General features: G+C 40.6%; 2 protein-coding genes across 3 annotated transcripts in view; both read right to left on the bottom strand.

Annotated features, from left to right (window-relative positions):
• The window catches only part of utrn (utrophin), a 344,298-nt gene extending 343,601 nt beyond the window's left edge, over nt 1–697 (bottom strand). For both annotated transcript variants that reach the window (XM_079527087.1, XM_079527086.1), the window contains exon 1: nt 191–697. The gene's annotated coding sequence lies outside the window, so the exon portion shown is untranslated. The remainder of the gene's footprint in view (nt 1–190) is intronic.
• Nucleotides 698–7,029: 6,332 nt separating this feature from the next.
• Nucleotides 7,030–17,294, bottom strand: LOC306941093 (uncharacterized protein). The gene is made up of 3 exons (XM_079526399.1): nt 16,830–17,294; nt 12,456–14,072; nt 7,030–8,731 (listed from the first exon to the last, which is right to left on the bottom strand). The coding sequence occupies exons 2-3, from the start codon at nt 14,061–14,063 to the stop codon at nt 7,103–7,105; spliced, it is 3,237 nt and encodes a 1,078-aa protein (XP_079382525.1). The 5' UTR covers nt 14,064–14,072; nt 16,830–17,294; the 3' UTR covers nt 7,030–7,102.
• Between the last annotated feature and the right edge of the window lie 5,165 nt (nt 17,295–22,459).

Here is a 22,459-nt window from a genome sequence, read left to right as displayed (position 1 = left end):
TACAAATGTAACCAAATGGACCCGTGAGGAGGGTCCATTTGGTTACAGTGTGTTGTGTTGAGTCCATGAATGAAAGTCATTCTGTGTGTGTGTGTGTGTGTGTGTGTGTGTGTGTGTGTGTGTGTGTGTGTCTCTCTCTCTCACACACACACACACAGCAAAATATTCGCGTCGGACAGACATCACTCACCTTTGCCGCTGTCACCCAGAAAGCGATGCCGTCGTGAAACAAGTCAAAAGTTGAAAATGTGGCTATGGAAAGAGTCATTAACACAACAACTTTAAGCCATTGTATGGAAGGTAAGGCACTAGATAAGACACTCTAAAGTCTAAACCATGCCTGGAAAAAGCACAGTGCTCACGCGCATCCACAATAACAACAATTTGTACAAAAAAAATCTTCTTCAACGTATGCTTTTCTTCTTCCTTTTTCCTTCTTGGTCCACAACAAGGGAGGCCCCGCTGTATATTCTTGTCGAGAACACACGACACGAACGAAGGTGTTGTTTCTCGTCACCGGGTGAACACTGCGATGTTGTAAAGTATTAATATATCCCAAACTTTGTTCCTACTGCCTTTCCCTGCTGGCTGCAAACTTCTGACGGCAGGATGGAAACATGGCGCGGCAGACGTCACGTGACCCACGGCAGCAGTGCAAAGTGAGAGAGGGCGATGATCCCGAAGGAAAGGAAAAAAGGTAGAGTTTAGCATCCTATTGCCCGGAAGGACCGTCGGTCGGCGCTCTTATTGTAATTGGCTAATTGGTTATCAGGGCAACAGCTTTTGTATGTCTCTCTCTCTTGTTACTGTTGTTGTTGTTGCTGCTGCTGCTGTTGCATGGCTGCTTTTCACCTTATATAACCTCCAGTCCAGTTTATCTCCCTCTAAAGTTCATGTGTAAAATCTAAATATTGTGATCATCAATTTACTTGGAGTCTGTCTGTTGTGTTGTGTCGCCCACTCCCCCAAAAAATGACTGACTGACTGTTCGACTGACTGACTGACATGGCTATCATGAATTTCATCTTCATAGATCTAGGCCTAAAAATGGGATGCCTATTTATTTTTATTTATTTATTTTTTTACATATTGCCTAATTATCTCCGTTCCACGACTTTGTTGAAATATAATTTGTCATACAGTAACCAATAACAAAGTAAAATCTTGATTGTCTGTCAGAATTATAGGCTACACTATACAGCACTGGCCTCTAAAGCCAGAGAGGGTGTTCGATTCAATAGATCAGTGTTTGTGTTTCTCATCCTTTTTCATATCCAGGCCCAATATTTATTCTGCATTTGAGCCACGGACCACCATTCGATAAGATTTAGCCTCGCCGACCCAAAACTAACGGATATTTTGTTATTGGTGGATAAGATTTTGTCCACAATGCCATGCTGTATTGATGCGATACCATATAGGAGAGATCAAAATAACAATTATTTTTGTCCATGTTATCAGTGTTCTGTTTGTGGATCCTGTTGTCGTTATCACTACCAGACAGTGTTCTGTTGTTCATGAATATGGTTATGGTTCCGTTGCTGGCCGGATGACTTCCTTGTTAAGGTGGAACATTGAAGAAGCTCAATTTTCACCTGCACAGCAGACACCCAGGTGTCCTGTTACAGCCAGCGCCAATGGTAAATATAGAGTTAATGTCAGAGGAGAACAATCACTGGCCAATGGATTTTCATTCATGTTAGGTTTATTGGATTCGAATACATATCTCAAATACATGAGATTTATCCTACTAGGCCTATAGGCCTATATAAATTAATACAATTAAGAAATAATACCTGTCTCTTGTGCAAGTAGCAGCAGATATTTAAATATGCATGAAGTGGGTGGCCCCAACCTGTATGTATGCTGTATCAACTGTGGAGTGTGTCCACAGAAAATTTGCATTTTAACACATGAGGTGCTTTTTCTTTTTTCTTTTTTTTTTTACCTTTTTTCTTTTAATAAATACATTTGGGTCCAAAACTGCAGTTATGCTGAGACGAAAAGCATAGGGGTGATCAGTCTGACTCATCCTAAGGACAGTCTCGTGAGTCATTCAAGGCCTAAGGGCACTGAGAATGATGGCTTCAACTTTTGCATTGCAACTTTTCAGGAAAAGAAAGCCTGCCGTTTCTATTAGCTTGGATTCACCATCGATGATGTCACTGGTGGACGGGTTTCTGAACTGCCCACAGCCTTCCTGTGATAATATGACAATCACTGTTTTTTCCCCAAACAAACGGGGGGGGGGGGGGTAAAAACATGGGTAATAAATCGATATTAGTTGAGTTGTCTTTTCATAATATAAAACCTTTAATAACATATATTTAAAAAAAATAATACAACTGCAGACTACAGACTACGGCAGTCTCTCAAGCACAATCGCTGGAAAGACACACACATACGCGCACGCACGCACACACGCACGCATGCATGCACTCTCTCTCTCACACGCACACACACACGCACACACACACACACGTCAAGATACGAGACCAGTGTAACTGACTCAGAGTGCCCTCTTGTGTCCATATAATGTCAGTGCGGTAGCTAGACCTATATTAGGCTGATTGATTGATTGATTGATTGATTGATTGAATACTTTATTAACAGTGTGCAATGAGCTTGAGACAGTATTTGAGAGCATCATAGAATTTGCTGGAATAAACATTATATTAACAATATTATATTAAATTCTCTTTGATAACATTCATTGATGGTAAATAGATCTTCGATTGTAATCTATTTACCCAGAAATTGTATATCTGTCGCCCTATTAAATTCCGCTTTCATAAAAGTTATCTTAAAAAGGTTACAAATCAATTATTAGGCCTAATGTAATTTAGCCTATATAGGCTATGTCAAAGTGAACTGCTATAACTTGCCAGTATTCCCAGGATTCGAACCCTAGTCTATCACGTGGGAAGCCAAGAATCTGCGCTCTCAGCTGCCTTGCAGATGTTTGATTGATTGATTGATTGAAATTTCTAGTCACAGTATGCAGAATGGGTACATTTCAAACGAAAGCACAACTCAGTACAAAACCTGTTACTGTGGACGAAATGAAATGAAATGAAATGAAATCTATATTTACCCAGGGTATCTGGGCTAAGCTCAAGAACTTGTTTCCAGCCAGGCCCTGCTCATAGAACACATTTCATCGTAGTGGTTGATGCCTTGTTCAAGGGCATTTCAGCGGTGGTAATTTTAACGTGTCGGACGGCTGATTCGAACTGGGAACCTTCCGGTATCTAGACCGCGCCGCTATCCGTTCGGCCACCGCTGCCACAACACCGACACCACGACACCATGTTTACAACAGTGTCCACCATTTTCAATTAATCAGAGGTGCCTTGTTAGTACATCATCATAACTGACATCCATCCACCTCTTGTATTGACCTCCCTTTGACCTCTCTCACCGGGAAACCCGACCCAGGCAACTGAGGCAAGGGTAACCGCGTGCAGTAATTTAAATTTGCAAGCCCATGGTTTTTCCACTTGTTTAAATGTTAATGAGCTTCAGACAGACAGTAGCCTATTAAGCCTAAGGAGTAGCCGAAAGTGTCCGACGCACAATGGTAAAAAAAAATAGCCAATGTGTCCAGACTTGACTCCTCAGGTGCCACTGTCCACTGTGTCCAGTAGGTCTATCCACTGCCTGGACAGACGTGGCACTGTCATGATAGTGAACAACTCGATGGGCACTGTCCACTTGACAGTAATGGTCAACCATTTGAATTATTAAAATAAGTTCCAGATTACTGCTAAAATACAGAATCACACGAAATATCACGCTTCCCAGAATAACTAATGCCAGTATGCCACGTCACTATCAATGTAATACCCCAGCAGTATCATACCCTCGTTTGTAATGCGACATCGCCACCTAGTGGACGCTAACGTTACGCGCAAGTATAAAATAAATGCTCTTAGAACCAGAGATTATTGCACTCGTATATTTATGATTGAACTCCGCTAAATTCCCATTAGTGCTGCAAGCAGGTCTTAATGGCTTTTTAGAACTGGCTTAAAAAGGCTACCTTCGCGGTTGTCCCTCTTTGGTGCACGCTGTGAATGTAACAAGCAGGAGGACTTGAGCTGGGGCCATTTTAAAACGTTAGAAAACAGTTACCATACTGAGGCTTCGTTTTGTGCCTGATATTTGAGATAAGTGTTATTCGTCTATTACAGATAAATGGGTCCAAGGCCTACTGAATCGTTATGTGCTGGCAGATTGGCACATAGCCTAGCTTTACAAAACGGGTACAAGCGGCTTCGTTGCATAATGCAACTTGCACGGGAATCGGGATTGATCATCGTTGTACGTGTACATGTATCTGCGTGTATCCTTTTTTACTGCTGTGCTGAATACAGTGTATTGGGAAATCGTAAGGAGGACAACAGCAAAACGGATCTACCAGGAGTGGGGTTCGAACCCACGCGGACATACGTCCATTGGATCTTAAGTCCAACGCCTTAACCACTCGGCCATCCTGGTATATGCCTTTGCCTGAGATGTTTTTAGGTTATTTTTCATTGACTTACCGCATGTTTCATTAATGCACTGAAAGCACTTACTCTGGGGTAGCGTAGCAGTGTAAACAACTAATGTAAATTGTTGGATCTACTTTATTCTCCGCCTAGGCGACGAGTCGCCTGTCTTCGGCATGCGCACAAACCAAAAGTCTATTACCATGCATATCCATGAGTTGCTATTATTAGCTAGCTGTTAGCCCTGTGTACCCATTCTACAAACTATGAATAACATTTGTAATCAATCAAGCAGTTTTGCAGGATCAGTTCTGAGGAGTAACGTCAAGACTCAAGAGACACTAGTCCATATTTCGTATCGTTAAGTGGTAACTGTAACTGGCTTGAAAATACACGAATTAAACATGTATAATATATATACTTTATAATGTCCCCAAATCCGTTGAACAAACTGAAATAATACAGAACTGGGAGAAATAAGAAGAGAAACAGCCTGCCTGATCCTGCAGCCCTGCAGTAGACTTCCAAACGCAAAGTAGCAGCTCTTGCATATAGTAACGTCAACACATGGCAGTACGCTGTACGAAACAGTAACCGAGCCACCTATTAATAGACATATACACACACTTAACGACCAAGCGAAAGTGTTATCTCGAAGCATCTCTGTGTCGTGCCAGACGCAGACGTTCTTGCCCAGAGTTTAAAAGTGCGAAATCACATCAGAAGATACGGAGCCCAGAGAGCAGAAGCCCATGCAGAGAGCAATAAAGACTAAAGTGCTCGCAAAAAGACGATGATGGTTGATGGGATTAGTGAAAATGAATTAAGAAATTTCCTTGGGAATCCTTCCCTTACTTCCCTCATCCATGCAGCAGTTCCCTGTTAGCCACTGCCCAGGTGTAGCTGATTAAACCTCAGCAAAATGGGTGCGGGTGCGCCCATGGGCACCCATTGCGACCCATGGGCACAAGCTATGGGTACCCCATTTGTGGATTCGTCATATGTATAGACATCACATTTCTCTTTTGGGTCACGAAAAAAAGTGGGAACCACTGCTTCAGAAAAGTCAGACCGCACGTTTATAAGAGGCAGCCTATGTTATTTGCATAATTGCATAGGCCAGTAGCCTACTACCCTTAAAGAGTAGTACTAGTACAAAAAAAACCACTGTTGTCATTAATTCAACTTTTATTTTTTATCAGTTCACTTCACAGGCATTTGCACATAATTACAACTAGAGATTTCTATTAAAGAATCACATTTTCATCTTCTATTATTGACAACTTGCAGTCATTGCATTCTTAAAAATAAAAATGTTGTGAACTTCAATGACAAAGTCATTAGACTATACAAAAAAAAAGTCTTACAGACAGGAAATACATTTTAACCCCTTGAACCCTATCCTTCCTATGTCTTTCTTTTCTGTTTTTCTTCCAAAACATTATTTCTCAAAAAAGAAAATGCACACTTTTTTCCCCATCTTTTTTTAATAGCATATCTACAACCTCGTAATGCTGTGAGCTTTTGGATCGTCTATTTTTGAATAGCTTTAGTATAAAGTAAGGTGGTTTAACTGGTTAATCTAAATCAGTGGGTCCCAAAGTGGGGTCCGGGGACCCCCAGGGGTCATTGAAGGAGTTCCAGGGGGTACCCAGCTAAATGATAGTTTGGAACCAAATGGACCCTTATGGGTCTGTAACTCTGAGAGTGTACAAATGGAACCAAATTGTACACTCTCAGAGTTACATTAACATTGATTTTACAATATAAATCGGGGGTCTCAGAGATAAATTACATTAAATGGGGGTCTGTAGACTAATATGCATGTCAAACTGGGGGTCCTTGAAATTAAACGGGTTGAGAATCACTGCTAGAACCGTCAAAATCTTCTCTTATGGGGGTCCCTGGAATATCTTTTCAAATGGGGGTCCGCGGGCTAATAGGCCAATCAATTTGGGGTCCTTGACATGAAAAAGTTTGGGAACCACTGATCTATTCTAAATACATGTGTACTCTGAGAATCTGGGTTTGTGATATTCTTCTTTACTTTTCCAAGACTCACTTGTTTTCCATCCTCAGACAGTATAGGGATGTGCTGTTTCAGGGTCCATAGTCACATCCACTGCATATAGTTGGAACCTCCTCAGCTCTGCATCGCATAGCTTCTTCTCTTACTGAATGCTTTTCTCCAGCTGCTTCCACTCAATGGATCGCTTCTCTAACTGAATGATTTTGTTCAGAGAATAGCATACAAGCTCACAAAGTATCACAATGCAGAGTGTTGTGAGCTTGTGGATCTGCTATTATTGAATAGCTGAAGTATAAACTAGGGTTTTAGTGGTTAATATAAATAAATCACAAGTAAAAGTAATTTACCATAATTAGTCTGTAGTTATACATCGCAACTGTATTCCATTATATTTCACAAAGGTTTTTCATTAGAATGCTTCTGTACAACAGTTAAATTACCCTTCAGTATCACCTCACCTATCCCATACCCCAGAGGGTCGTTGGGGCACCACAGACGATCTGTTGACCAGCTCTCTCCCCTTCAGTATACTGTACACAATTGTGTTGTCTTAAGAACACTGATCGAGGATTAAATTAGTCTAATCTATCTGACTGACAGGAGAGATGATCAGAGGAGCAGAGTTTTGGCCATCTTCGTTTGAACATGGATTAAGGATTGGAAAGAGTTTGTCATGGAAGGTGCAGCCAGTGAAAGAGTAGAGATGAACTCTGGCCTCCACATTATAAAAGGAGACCAGGCCCTCCTCATAATCCACAAACACTCCCACTTTTTGCACCTTCTCTCTTACAGGGAGGATAACAGCAGGGTCAGCGAGAGCACTGTACTCATTTCCATGCCTCATCACTAAAGACCAGTAACCCTGGTTGGGACTCTGTCTGTTTAATATTTTTCTATTGATGGACTCTCTGGCCACTCCTATACTCCAATATGTCTTCCCTTTAACCTGAACCTCATAATAAAACCTTCCTGAGGAGAAGCCTTGTTTTCCTAAGACACGTGTAAATTTACGTGAGAATCGCTCTTCGTAGTCTGGGAGATCTTTCCAGTCTCCATGACGCACTCTTTTTCCATCCTTTGACAGGATAAGTTCACAATGTGCTGTATCAGGGTCGAGAGTCACATCCACTGCATATTGTTGGTTCCTCCTCAGTTCAGCATCACACAATGTCTTTGCCATCTCTTGACCAAGTGTCTTCAGAGCTGTCCTCACAGTCTCCACAAACGAACACTGATGGACATTGATCTGGGTGGGTGGAGGGGTGTTGATGGATGGGAAGTTGTGGAGGAATTGGAGGTGGTCTTCAGTGTGTGAGAGCTGCTTCAGCTCAGAGCTTCTCTTCTTTAACTCAGTGATTTCTTGTTGCAGATCTTTGATGAATCCTTCGGCTTGTTTCTCTGTTGTTTTCTGCTTCTCTTCAATCTCATCAATGAGCTCAGCCTGGCTTCTCTGAATACAGCTGATCAGAGCAGTGAAGACCTGCACACTGTATGCCATCTCTCTGTCTGCATCTTTCTTACTGAGTTCTACTGAGTGTGTGACCTCCTGAATCTTCTCTCGTCTCTCCTGGATCATCTGCTGAACTTCAGCCTCTGTCTTTCCCAGCTCAGCCTTCTTTCCGTCATATGCCTCTTCCAGAGATACAATTTTATGTAACTTGTGGTCTGACTTTGTGCAGATCTGACAAACACACATGTGGTCGGTCTTACAGAACAGCTCCAGAGGTTTGTCATGTTCCTTACAAATAAAATCTTCCAGGTTCTTTACAGGGTTGATTAGTTTGTGTCGTTTTAACACTGTGACTCTCTGATGAGGCTCCAGGTGTGTGTCACAGTAGGAGATCAGACACACCAGACAGGACTTCAAGGCTTTGAGCTTGGTCTCTGTGCAGACGTCACAGGATACTTCATCTGGTTCAGCAGGGTCTTGGTTCGTGCTAGAAGTTTTGTTCAGCTGCTTGGATTTCTTGAACTGATCAGCCATCTCAGAAATGAAAGTGTTTACAAGTATGTCTGGTCTCGTACAGAAGATTGTTTGACATAGTGGACACCGACACACATCATTACTGTCCCAGTAATGTGTGATGCATGTGTTGCAGTAGTTGTGTCCACATGGAGTGCTGACTGGATCAGTGAACACATCCAGACAGATGGAACACAGGAACTGCTCTTCAGACAGCAGAATGCTGGCAGAAGCCATGTTTACACCCTGAAAGGAAATAAATATAATAGTATTATTATTCTCACAGCTCAATAGTTATGAAACAGATCGAGAACGGGAATAGAACACACTAATGTTGACGATATACTACAGGCTGTACTTCCTGGAAACCATACAAATATTAAACTGAGGAATTTAAAGGAATACGTAAATAGGAGATAATGTCATGATACAGTTACAACATAATTCTCAGTTACTGAATCATTAAGTCCTGTATCTGTTGTACTCACCTTTTCACTACAGTATGTTCGTAAAACTGGTGTGTTTTGTAGAGCTTGTTGTGTGCGCTGCCTCCATACTAGTTTCCCTGTTTATCTTTCATTTCACTAGATTTGCGTCACTGAGAAACCACTCCTTGTGCTGTAGTTGTTAACCCTTCACATCCTCCATTCTCTGTCTTTCATCTCTTTCTCATTCAAGTCCTCCTCAATGGCCTCCATTAACAATGCAGCACTATTACTAGAACTAAATCTGACAGTAATGTGTCTGTAACAAATGACAAAGACACAAAGACATAGGCTATAGAAATACCTTGTACAGAATGGATCAAGTGAGAATAGACAGGTGGTGAGGTGCTACACAATGTACAGCAATATACAATAATGATAATGTTCGATACATGGCAGTGCATGGGAGTTAATAATAGCAACATAATCACAATACATTTTAACAATGACAAACGTAAACAAAATACTAAATGCAGTGCATTTAAATAACAGCTTGAACAAAGTCAAAATCCCAAGGTACTTGTGTAGGCTATTCTAGCAAAAATAGCTGATCTGCAAGCTCACAATCTAGATCTTCTAATTTAGCCAGTTTTATAAATGTGTGAAAAAATAAACTAACATTTTCACCAGTCCAGAAATGTGGATGCCAGGTCAACAACAACTATACATTTTTACAAGTGACTCTACAGGAAAAACAAGCCCAAAGTGGCTTATAACAAGCAGACTTGGCAACACTTGTGTTTGAACTGGTGGGGCGCTCCCTGCTGGGAACATTGGCAACACTGGGCCTCATGCGCCAACCGTTCTTAAGAGGAAATTTGTTCTTAGACCCACTTAGGACGTTTTTAAGAAGGTTTTGGGATCCCTCAATCTTTTCTTAGCTGTGATTTGTTCGTAGGTAAGAACAGAATCTACGCACACTGTGGGGCACTCTTAGGGTGCCTTTTTCGTTCTTAAGTGCAATCTGAAAACATAAAGGGAAAACAGCGCCATCTGCATGATGCTCAAAGTTTGGTCTGAGGACCTCAAGGGGTCCTTGAGGAAGTTCCAGGCAGTCCACAGCAAAATATGGAATATTTTACCACTTTAATCCCATTTTATACTTTGAAAATAGCCAATCTACAAGCTCACAAACGCGTCCCATTACTGCCCATTTTGAGCTTGTAGATCGGCTATTTTCAAAACATTTTGATAAATCTTCAAAACATTACCCTAGCAGAAAATATTTTCATATGGGGGTCTGCAGAATGCATGTCAATTTGGGGGTCCTTGACATGAAAATGTTTGAGAACCACTGTTTTAGAGTTCACAACCAAACCCAAACAAACGCACCATACCCACTGTTGTGATATTAGCCCATGCACAGTACATCTTAGTCTATGTACTTGAACTTGAGATACAGTGTACTTGATATGTATTGTGTACTGCCGGTACTGTAGCATTCTTTATAGATAGGCTACGAGAGACATCTAGGCGGCATCTAGGCAGCAAGGTCAGCATTGCTGCAGTAGGCACGTTCTTCTGTCTCATATCTTATTGTTACGTCATTATGATCCAGCACTATATATGTTTCATGTTTGTGTAATAAACTTTGTGAACCTTAGCGTGATACTGTCTCGTGTCTCGTTAATTTGTTCTCCCGGGTACCCGCCGGCCGCCGCCGCAGTCGCCGTACCAAAGTAATACTTCAACAGGATTGTCACACACCACCCAGCCTGCACACACTACCTGTCTGTCAACCCAGACGAGGGTCCCGTATTTAGATTACAACACCCACCACATAACCCCCCCCCCCCAGTTGACTATTGTGAGATAAATAATAAAATACATTCATGAATATTGAAAATATTAAAATATTGAAAATGTGAAAATTTCTGTTCACTTCAGTACCTCCACAGTATTATTGATTTGTAATGTTTGGAGTCTGGTGTTCCACCATATTTAGACTTTAGTTTAGGTATTCTTGACTTCACTCAACTTTATTTCTATGTGTGAGGTCCTGTGGAGGAAAAGTTAGGAACTTATTGGCGCATGAGGCCCACTGATCTCACTGTGACTATGGCATGGCATTAAACATTCTGAAAACTGTTGAATCTTTATGACCTTTTGAAAATAGGGCTTAAGTAGTTGAAGATAAGTTTCATAACAGTTTTATATGACTAATTCATTTATATTTTAAATATAATAATTAAGGGAGTATAGCTAAGCTAAATGACACTCTCGTAGAGATTTGTATCTATACTGTGCCTTGATCAAAGTCCATATGTTGGTGAGATATGTTCAATAGCTTTTCTGCTGATAATTATTCTCCTCATTGACTTACTACACAGTAAAACTGTTTTGAGCACATCAATTGTACGAACGCAAACAAAACGGATTCTGACAATATCTAACATAATACAATTCTGAGACTTGTTGAATTAGGAAGAAGAGCCGGATTCAGATCTTCAAATCGTAAATTCAACGGTCAAATCAATAAGTAGGAAGATGCATATTTATATAAGAAAATAAAAAGGTTGTAAATACTTACTACTACACGGGGTTAACATACAAGAGATACAACAGGCAATAAAAATCATAAAAGCATGTAAAACAAATAAAAAATTTACATAACTTAACCCTCAGGTAGAACATACAGGCATTTTAGCCAGTGTACCCTTAAACTAGATGTATAACGTGAACAGCTCACTGAGGGGCTTGATGAAATAATAACATACATTGGTAGAATATGCTTGGTTTGCATTTGTTTATGTGCACAAACGGTGCAGTGTCTGAGACCTTTTTCACTGCACAATATCAACAAGGAGACTATTCTGAATTATACTTTTTTAATTAATGAACTTTTCTTACATTCCAGCACCCTAGTGATTGTCATCAAAAACCCTAACATAGAAAATACTGAGGAGGACCCTGATGATCATAAAGTCAACTAATATGGCCGACATCTGAAAAAAAAACACTGAATCAAAAGGTTTCAACAACCTGTTTGTGTCCTTGAGCCAGGCACTGAACCTTACTGGTCCCAGACAGTACAACATAATTAGACTGTGGTTGTAACGGTCAGCTCAGTACAACAGAATTAGACTGTGGTTGTGTTGGTCAGCTACAGGGTACAACAGAATTAGACTGTGGTTGTGTTGGTCAGCTACGGGGTACAACAGAATTAGATGGGGTTGTTCTGGTCAGCTACCAGTGACCAACAGTATTAAATTGTTTTTGTACTGGTACTACTCTGGTATAGGCTACATGATGTGCAAAATGTGGAAAAGCTGTCACTCTACTCCACCAGCTGGTTTATTCGGTGGTTTACAGTATTCCTCAGTGCTCAGACAGACTCCAGTAAAGGTCTTTAACATTACACCTGCAAACTTGCACTGGACGTGTCACATAGATACGATTTAGATAATGTAGATACAATTGCACTGTGCTCCTCATGTTACATGTGTTGTCTTAAATTGAAAACTGATTGAGGATTATATTAGTCTAATCTGTGTGACAGGAGAGAAGATCAGAGGAGCAGAGTTTTTACGTGCATTGAAACCTGGATTAACGATTGGACAGAGTGTGTCAGTGAAGGTGCAGCCAGTGAAAGAGTAGAGATTAACTCTGGTCTCCACGTCATAAAAAGAGACCAGACCCTCCTCATAATCCACAAACACTCCCACTGTCTGGACCTTCTGTTTTACAGGGATGAGGACAGGATGGTCAGTAATGGCACTGTACTCATTTCCATTAAAAAACCCTATAGACCAGAAACCCTGGTTGGGACTCTGTATGACTGGTTTCCTTTTGATTGACTCCCTGGCCACTCCTATAGCCCAACTAGTCTTCCCTTTAACCTGAACCTCATAGTAAAACCTTCCTGACGAGAAGCTTTGTTTTCCTAAGACACATGTACATTCTGAGAATCTCTTTGTGTTGTTTGGGAGATTCTTCATTACGGTTCCACGACTAACTTGTTTTCCATCCTCAGACAGGATGAGTTCACAGTGTGCTGTATCAGGGTCCAGAGTCACATCCACTGCATATTGTTGGATCCTCCTCAGCTCAGCATCATGTAGCTTATTCTCCATCTCTTGACTGAGTGTCTTCAAAGCAGTCCTCACAGTCTCCACATATGAAGACTTATGGACATTGACCTGGGTGGGTGGAGGGGTGTTGGTGGATGGGAAATTGTGGAGGAAGTGAAGGTGGTCTTCAGTGTGTGAGAGCTGCTCTAGCTCAGAGCTTCTCTTCTTTAACTCAGTGATTTCTTGTTGCAGATCTTTGATGAATCCTTCAGCTTGTTTCTCAGTTGTTTTCTGCTTCTCTTCAATCTCATCAATGAGCTCAGCCTGGCTTCTCTGAATACAGCTGATCAGAGCAGTGAAGACCTGCACACTGTATGCCATCTCTCTGTCTGCATCTTTCTTACCGAGTTCTACTGAGTGTGTGACCTCCTGAATCTTCTCTCGTCTCTCCTGGATCATCTGCTGAACTTCAGCCTCTGTCTTCCCCAGCTCAGCCTTCTTTCCTTCATATGCCTCTTCCAGAGATACAATTTGATGTAACTTGTGGTCCGACTTCATGCAGAACTGACAAACACACTTTTGGTCAGTCTTGCAGAACATCTCCAGAGGTTTGTCATGTTCCTTACAAATAAAGTCTTCCAGGTTCTTTGCGGGATGGATTAGTTTGTGTTGTTTTATTGCTGTGACTCTCCGATGAAGCTCCAGGTGAGTCTCACAGTAGGAGGTCAGACACACCAGGCAGGATTTAAAGGCTTTGAGCTTGGTCTCAGTACAGACATCACAGGAGACTTCATCTGGTTCAGCAGGGTCTTGGTTTGTGCTAGAAGCTTTGTTCAGCTGCTTGGATTTCCTGAACTTATCAGCCATCTCAGAAATGAAAGTGTTGACAAGGATGTCTGGTCTCGTACAGAAGATTGTTTGACATAGTGGACACCGACACACATCATTACTGTCCCAGTAATGTGTGATGCAGGTTTTGCAGTAGCTGTGTCCACATGGAGTGCTGACTGGATCAGTGAACACATCCAGACAGATGGAACACAGGAACTGCTCTTCAGACAGCAGAATGCTGGCAGAAGCCATGTTTACACCCTGAAAGGAAATAAAAACAATATTAACTTTTCACAGCTCAATAGTTATGAATCAGATCGGGAATTGAACACACTAATGTTGACGATATACCTCAGGCTGTACTTCCTGGAAACCATACAAATATTAAAAGGGGGGAATTTAAAGGAATACGTAAATAGGAGAAGTCTGGATACAGTTACAACACTTCTCAGGGCTTGCAAACCTCATACCTTTGGTATGCAAATTCGGGGGGGGTGCGCCATTTTGATTGTGATGAGTCACTACTATACCTGGCCAACGGATAGGCATACAGTGGTGGAATAATTACTCAATTGTTTTACTTAAGTAAAAGTACCAATACTGCAATTCAGAACTACTCTGTTACAAGTAAAAGTATGGAATTGAAAATGTACTTGAGTAAAAGTACAAAAGTATCAGCATCAAAATGTACTTAAAGTACTAAAAGTAAAAGTACTCATATTGCAGGGCCAGCAGACCACCATGTCCCAACACCATTACTTTTTTTTAACCGATATTGATAACATCCTGCTTCTCAAGACAGATACCGATAACTGATAATAAATTCAAATAAGAAATTACAAATGTATATTAATCGGTGTAGTATTAGCACACCTGAAGGTAACAAATACTAGTAGCCTAGTGGGCAAAGATGGATTTAACATAGCTTTGACTTAACCAAATACAGTATATCATTATTCATTATCACGACTATTAAAACAAAACCCAGAATAGTTCTGACTGAATGAACATATTTATTTTTTGTAATAAGTGCTATGACACTGTTTTCCCCCCAAGCAGAACTAAAAGGGCACTTCTCATTGGGCACTTCTCATTGATGTTTTTACACACTAAAAACACGAGTGTTCATTTAACTCTGACTCAGTTAAATTAACTACTGAGGTTACTGAGAGTGTACGGGAGAGGTGCGCGAACGCATCCACGATGTATTGTGGTGACCAGCTGTTGTAAATCACAGATGAGACTCTCCGAATCAAATCTCCGCTTTGAAATTGTTTTTACGAAATAATGATTGTCCCAGTCAGACAGAAGCAGAAAGCTAACGCATGAAGTTTAGCTAACAGGCAACATTGCCTGGATCATGCCTTCAGAGGAAAACCAACAGCAAACGCATCGATTATGATGCGTTTGCTGCCCCCCCTCTGCCACCCAGGTGGAAGAGCGCATCACTGCTTGCCTGGCTGACATCTCACAGTGGATGTCCTCCAACCACCTCAAGCTGAACCCAGACAAGACTGAGCTTCTCTTCTTCCCAGCTAAGTCCTGCCCGATGCGGGAGCTAACTATTTCCGTAGACAACGCCCTGGTAACGTCTGTCCCAACAGCCAGGAACCTTGGTGTTGTCCTGGACAGTCAGCTCTCGTTCAAAACTCACATCACAGCTGTCACTCGATCCTGTAGGTTCACACTCTATAACATACGACGAATTAGACCGTTCCTCACCCAGGAATCATCCCAGCTCCTAATCCAGACAACAGTCCTGTCAAAACTTGACTATTGTAACTCTCTCCTTACTGGCCTACCGGCATGTGCACTGAAGCCTCTCCAACTGATCCAAAATGCCGCAGCTCGCTTGGTCTTCAACCAGCCAAAATTCTCACATGTCTCCCCCCTGCTCCGCTCCCTGCACTGGCTCCCGGTCACTGCCCGCACAGAATACAAAACTCTGATGTTGGCATTTAAAGCAACCAAAGGTATGGCTCCCCCATATCTTGCCAGCATGATTGAACCCTACAAACCCTCCCGCGCACTCAGATCAGCCAACGCAGGGAAGCACCCTCACTAAAAACGCCGGGACAACGCTCCACACGTCCCAAACTCTTCTCCCTTCTGGCCCCAAAACTGTGGAATGCACTTCCCGTTGCAATCAGAACTGCAGCATCACTCCCGATCTTCCGCCGTAGTCTGAAAACCCACCTTTTCAGACTCCATCATGGCCCATAGCACTTACCCTACCCCCTTAGACAGCACTTCTTAGACTTATATAGCATTTGAAACAGACTTATAGCATGTCATGTAGACAGCACAATAAGTGCATTGTATGTAGTCATAGCACTTCATAGTATATATGTACAGCATAGTATAGCATATATGTGTAGTTTATATGTATAGTCATTATATAGATATGTTCTAGTTATAGTTTATATGTATAGTGTCATTATATAGATATGTTCTAGTCACGGTCTTAGCTTACGCATGTTTCGCGATAAATGCTTTTTTTTTTTTTTTTTTTTTTTTTTACATATGTGATGTATTCCCATGCTTTTTGTTCTTGCCTATTGTAAGTCGCTCTGGATTAAGAGCGTCTGCTAAATGCCTAAATTGTAAATTGTAAATTGTAAATTGTTGAGGTGTTGTGGTGTCACATCACCACATTAATGCAGAATCATGCATGTTTGTGTGTGTGTGTAAAGTAAAACAACTTTATGGTAACACACGGCTCGTTAAAAGAACGGGCGCGATGCATGTTGGCAATGTTTACAACTTACTAGATGAGTGGAGTTGTGCACGACGCACGTGGACATATTATATCCTTATGGAAGAAGGGGAAACACCACAAGAGTGACAACTGACAAGTGATCATCAGGCAAACTGCAAACATGTGTTCTATCTGCAGTAAATAGGTTTTATGTTGCAGGCTTGTTTGTAAAGGAACGTAAATAGGCGCATTAAGTCTGGATACAGTTACAACACAATTCTCAGTTACTGAATCATTAAGTCCTTATCTGTTGTACTCACCTTTCCACTACAGTATGTTCATAAAAGTCGTGTGCAGTCAGTGTTTGTAGAGCTTGTTGTGTGTGCTGCCTCCAAACTAGTTTCCCTGTTTAACTTTCATTTCACTAGATTTGCGTCACATGAGAAACCACTCCCTGTGCTGTAGTTGTTAACCCTTCACATCCTCCATTCTTCTCTGTCTTGCATCTCTTTCTCATTCCATTCAAGTCCTGCTCCACTTGTTCTTTACCACTTCAACTGGCTAGGTGCTTTTGTCTTGGGTACAGAGGGGTGCCCTGGGCGTGGCCATTACTGAAGTTATTAAGTGAAATTAACTGATTAGCTACACCTGGCCTACAGGGCACTGCCACTGCTGCTCCATGCATTAGTTTCCTGTAGGCAATGTGTAACTTATCAGTTAATGTTATACACCTCAGAAATGGCCGCGGCCCGGGCACCCCTCTGTGGATTCGTGTCCCTGGTTCCCTTCCCTGATTGCCCAGCCTGAGTGGACTCACCTGCGGGTGCCAGCTGAGCCTGGTCTAATCAGCTGAAGGATAGCCTGCTGGTGAATGATTCCTGTCATTTTGGTAGGAGCTAGGGGCTGAAACCAGACAGTATACATTACCTTAATTTGTTACATACCGTTATGGAATTATAAACACAAGCACTTCTGTAGATATTAACAGAACTGCAGTGAAGAAAACACAAGGCAGAGTTTCAAATCATTTACATTTAAAAACATCCATGTCTACCCCTGTGAAACTGTTTAGGATGGGCTTGGTGGAAGACAAACGGTAATGTAAAGGGGAAAATGGTACATTTTTACATGCTTTTTGGGAATGTCCTGTGGTTATACCATTCTGGAAAGAGGTACTGGGGAAACTTGGAGACTGGATGGGGCTAATACTACCAGAATGCCCAAGGTTATGTCTCTTGGGAGATCGCACAGTGCTGCCACAGGGGGTCACCAAGGCACAACATGCATTAGTGAGCCATGTTGATTTTGAGAAACTGGAAGAGCTCTGCTACGCCAGAGATCACAGACTGGACCCAACTTATGACGGAAACTGCATCCTTCGAATACTCAATTGCCAATGTCAAAGGGAAGTTCCATGAAATATGGGACTACTTTTATTTGTATATTAAAGGATGGTTGTGATGAGTATTTGGGCCTCAGATATACCATATTTGAGACACATTTAACTAAGACAGTTTTAAGTTGAGGCTTGTGGATTCCAAGCAGATGGTACACTAAAGATAACATCTTCAGCCCCCTTTAGGGTCCTGTTCCCGGGCTGTATATCTATATGAGGTGTAATTTAACCTTCTGCTGAACAGTGGGTGGTAAGCCGTAAATTCCTCAGCACAATTGACTATTTTCCAACCTGGGCCCAGAGTCCATGACCCTTTGTTAAAATAACATATTCCCTGTTGCAGCTGTGTCATAAGCTCCAGGCCAGTAGCCACAGCTAAGATAATAGCCCCCTCTCCAAGATTTTAGTTACCAGATAGAAGTCACTAAACATACCTTTCTCTAAAGTAAAGCCCTGTAGCATTTATTGACAAACCATTCAGTAAGTTCCAGTTTAAATATAAATACGTTAACTAGTCATTTGATCTTGTCATTTAAGTTCCAATATTTAGTTTGTGTTAAGGTTGACTCATAATAACAGTGAAGACAGACATTGCATAGGTACTTTCATTTTCTTTGTAACTGAGTATCATATTTGGAATTAGTCTTAAAGCAAGACTCAGTTAATATGTGCCTTACTGTTTAATTACTAGGAGTTTTGTGTTGGATTACGAATTCATTAAAGTATAAGTCTCATTGTGTGGGTTGACCCATGTCTGGTAAGGATCCGCCCTGCGCACCGGAACCTTCTCTGCCTCACGCTGTTTTCATTGGCTGAGCACAGAGGAGGGGTTCTGTGGGCAGGATCAGAAAGGCGGATCTTGCCACGGTTTATAAGCCCTGACCCATAGCAAATAAACTTTTGTGTTCACTCGTACTAAGCTGATTTGAATAGGCGTGTGCGTGTGACTCCAAGGGCCTTTGTTCCCGAAAACTGCCTTGTAAAACTGCATTCGTACCTCTTTCAATAAAACTTGGATACGACTTTTAAGACAAAGAGAAACTCTCCGTTTGGACTTCCTTGACACACCACACCACTGCAAACTACACAGAACCGTTATTAAATATACTTCAGTTGCATTAACAATTTGTAATTGGTAATACATTACGGATATAATCACTATTGTCAACAACAGAATGTGGAGGGGTGTTTCTTTTTGACTGCTAGTTGTTTTGTTTTTTTGTTTGATTTTCTTGTCTCTTTCTTTTGTGTAAGTCATGTGTATTTTGTATGCTTTATTGTAAAATCAATAAAAAACATGAAAAAAAAATCCATGTCTGAGTCAGAGTCAGACACAATAATACATTAGGACTGCTGGAGATAAACATCCATGGGACTAAACAAAAAATGAGGGCTGCATGTTGGGCAATATGGACAAAACGAAATATCACAAATAATAGGATAAGTAGGATAAAATATGCAGTGATTAAAACCAGGAAAAGGTATATAATGATGATGAAGGTAAAAACATGGACATAGTGTAAAATAATCTGAACAGAACATAAATATTTAAAATAGCATTGTGTGAGATATTTAATAAATGACACCTGATGGCTTCAGTAACACAGAACAGTAAACAATTGTGTTTCACAACCAGTGATAAACAATACAGAACCGTCATAATATACTATAAACATAAATGCTTATCAAATGTCTTATTGGGTCTACAACTGAATGGCAACAGAACATGTTGGCCTCCATTAACAATGCAGCACTATTACTAGAACAACTAAATCTGACAGTATTGTGTCTGTAACAAATGACAAAGACATAAGCTATAGAAATACCTTATACAGAATGGAGTGAGAATAGACAGGTGGTGAGGTGGTACACCACAATGTACAGCAATATGTAATAATAATGATAAATGTTCGATACATGGCAGTGCATGGGAGTTAATAGCAACATAATCACAATACATTTTAACAATGACAAACGTAACAAAATACTAAATGCAGTGCATTTAAATAACAGCTTGAACAAAGTCAAAATCCCAAGGCACTTGTGTAGGCTATTCATAGGAAAAATAGCTGATCTGCACAATCTAGATCTGCTAATTTAGTTAGCTTTATAAATGTGTGAAAAATGTGGATGCCAGGTCAACAACTACACATTTTTACAAGTGACTCTACAGAAAAACAAGCCCAAAGTGGCTTAGAACAAGAAGACTTGGCAACACTGTCTGAGTGGTGTTTGAACTGGTGGGGCGATCCCTGCTGGGAACACCGATCTCACTGTGAATATATATATGGCATGGCATTATACTGTATTGTAGGAAAACATTCTGAAAACTAATGAATATTTATGACCTTTTGAAAATAGGGCTAAAGTAGTTGAAGATAAGTTTTATATGAAGCTATAATTAAGCTAAATGACACTCTGGTAGAGATTTGTGTTGTGTAGATCTATACTGTGCCTTGATGTAACTCCGTTAAATTGATGAGATATGTTCAATAGCTTTTCTGTTGATAATTATTCTCCTCATTGACTTACTGCACAGCAAAACAGGTCTCAAGTCACTCTTTGAGCACATGTATTGTAAGAACGCAAACAAAACAGATTCTGACAATATCTAACATAGTCAAATCTGAGACTTGTTGAATTAGGAAGAAGATCCGGATCTTCAAATCGTACATTCAACATAGTCAAATCAATAAATAGGAAGATGCATGTTTATAGAAAAAATATATTTATGTGCACATACGGTAACGGTGCAGTGTCAGAGACCTTTTTCACTGTGCAATATGAATCAACGAGACTATTTTGAATTGTACATTTTTATTCAATTAACCTTTCTCACATTCGGGCACTATAGTGATTGTCAGAAAAAACCTTAAAAGAAAATAGGACCCTGATAATCATAATAAAACAAAACAAAACACTGAATCCAAAGAAAAGGTTTCAACAACCAGTTTGTGTCCTTGAGCCAGGCACTGAACCTTACTGGTCAGCTCCCAGTACAACATCATTAGACTGTGGCTAGCCTGTACTGGTCAGCTACAAGGTATGACCAAATTAGACTGGTTGTACTGGTCAGCAACAGTTTAGACCATGGTTGTTCTGGTCAGCTACAGTACCAGTGACCAACAGTATTAGATTGGTACTGCTCTGATGTGCAAAATGTGGAAAAGCTGTCACTCTACTCCACCTCAGTGCTCAGACTCCACACAGTAAAGGTCTCTTTTCACATGTCTACGCGTCACGTAGATAGGATTTAGATAATGTAGATCAAATTGCACTGTCCTCCTCGTGTTAATAGTGGTTCTCAAACATTTTAATTTCAAGGACCCCCATAACTGCGAGAGTGTACAAATGTATAAACACATGTTTATCCCTGTAAGACCCGGATACATTTCTACTTGCAAAAAAGAGATTTCAACCTTACTACTACTTTGTACTACTAGGATTTATGTTAAAAAAATATGTTGAAAAAAAGAAATTAAAATTGTATGCACATTTATAATAATTATTAAAATAATAATAATAAATTAATAATTTACATTCGGTGGATATCTTTCACAATAATACATGATACATGTTCTAGACATTCTAATGATCACACAAATATATGTATTACATACATTTTAGTTACTTTTATCAGGATTAAAGATTAAAGGTCATAGGTCAATTTTGATTAGAAATTACACTGAGTCCAGAGATTTTGAAGTTGTGTAAATTTGTGCCTCTGTGGAGGGTATTTATATGCAAATATCATGACCAATGGCATTGCAAGACTAAACAATGAACATCAATGATGATGTTTAGGTGAAAAAAGAATAGAAACAAAATAATAATAATTAAGTGATTAATTAAAATAAAAGTTACCGAGAAGCATCGTTGGGTCTTACAGGGACATGTTTATAAATGTTTTGTACACAAGTGTACAAAACACTTTGAGAACCATACATATTTGTTTGTCATGTACAGTAGACAATTTCAACAACTTTGGCAGCGGTTGTGCTCGAAACAAGCACGAACATGTCAGATTGCCCGTGCCTCCGTACCTGTCCGCATGCCTCTCATTGAAAATGAATTACTATTTACTAGACATGTGAAAATCCCTTTACTATGATACTTCTGTTTGCAGTAGTAGACAGTAGCATGTCCACACAGTAAAGTCCTTAGTGATCCAGAAGAGTATACAAAGGGAACCAAATGGACCTGTAAAGGGTCCATTTGGTTCCACCAAGAGGTTAAATAAAACATCTTATGACTTTAAAGATCTGAAATCTGCAACGTACTGTAAGCATGTCGACTAAACGCGCCATATATGTAAACGTAATACACCCGATCTTAAAGGCCTGACACACTGACACTCACGTCATCAAACACATCCATTGTTTACAGCGGATGCAGCCACACTGGAGCCACACCAAATGGACGTGTTCTTTAAGAGTTCGGTTCTATTTTAGATTGTCGACACATGGTCCAGACCATCCAAAATAATTTGGAGCAGACGCATGGCCCAGATACTACCCTAAAGAGTAGGCCTACTAGTACAAAAGAAACCCACTG

This window comes from Electrona antarctica (assembly GCF_951216825.1).
Source record: "Electrona antarctica genome assembly, chromosome: 17".
NCBI classification, from domain to species: Eukaryota; Metazoa; Chordata; class Actinopteri; order Myctophiformes; family Myctophidae; genus Electrona; species Electrona antarctica.
The sequence above is the reverse complement of the archived record's forward strand: the minus strand, read 5'-3'. Positions and strand labels throughout refer to the sequence as shown.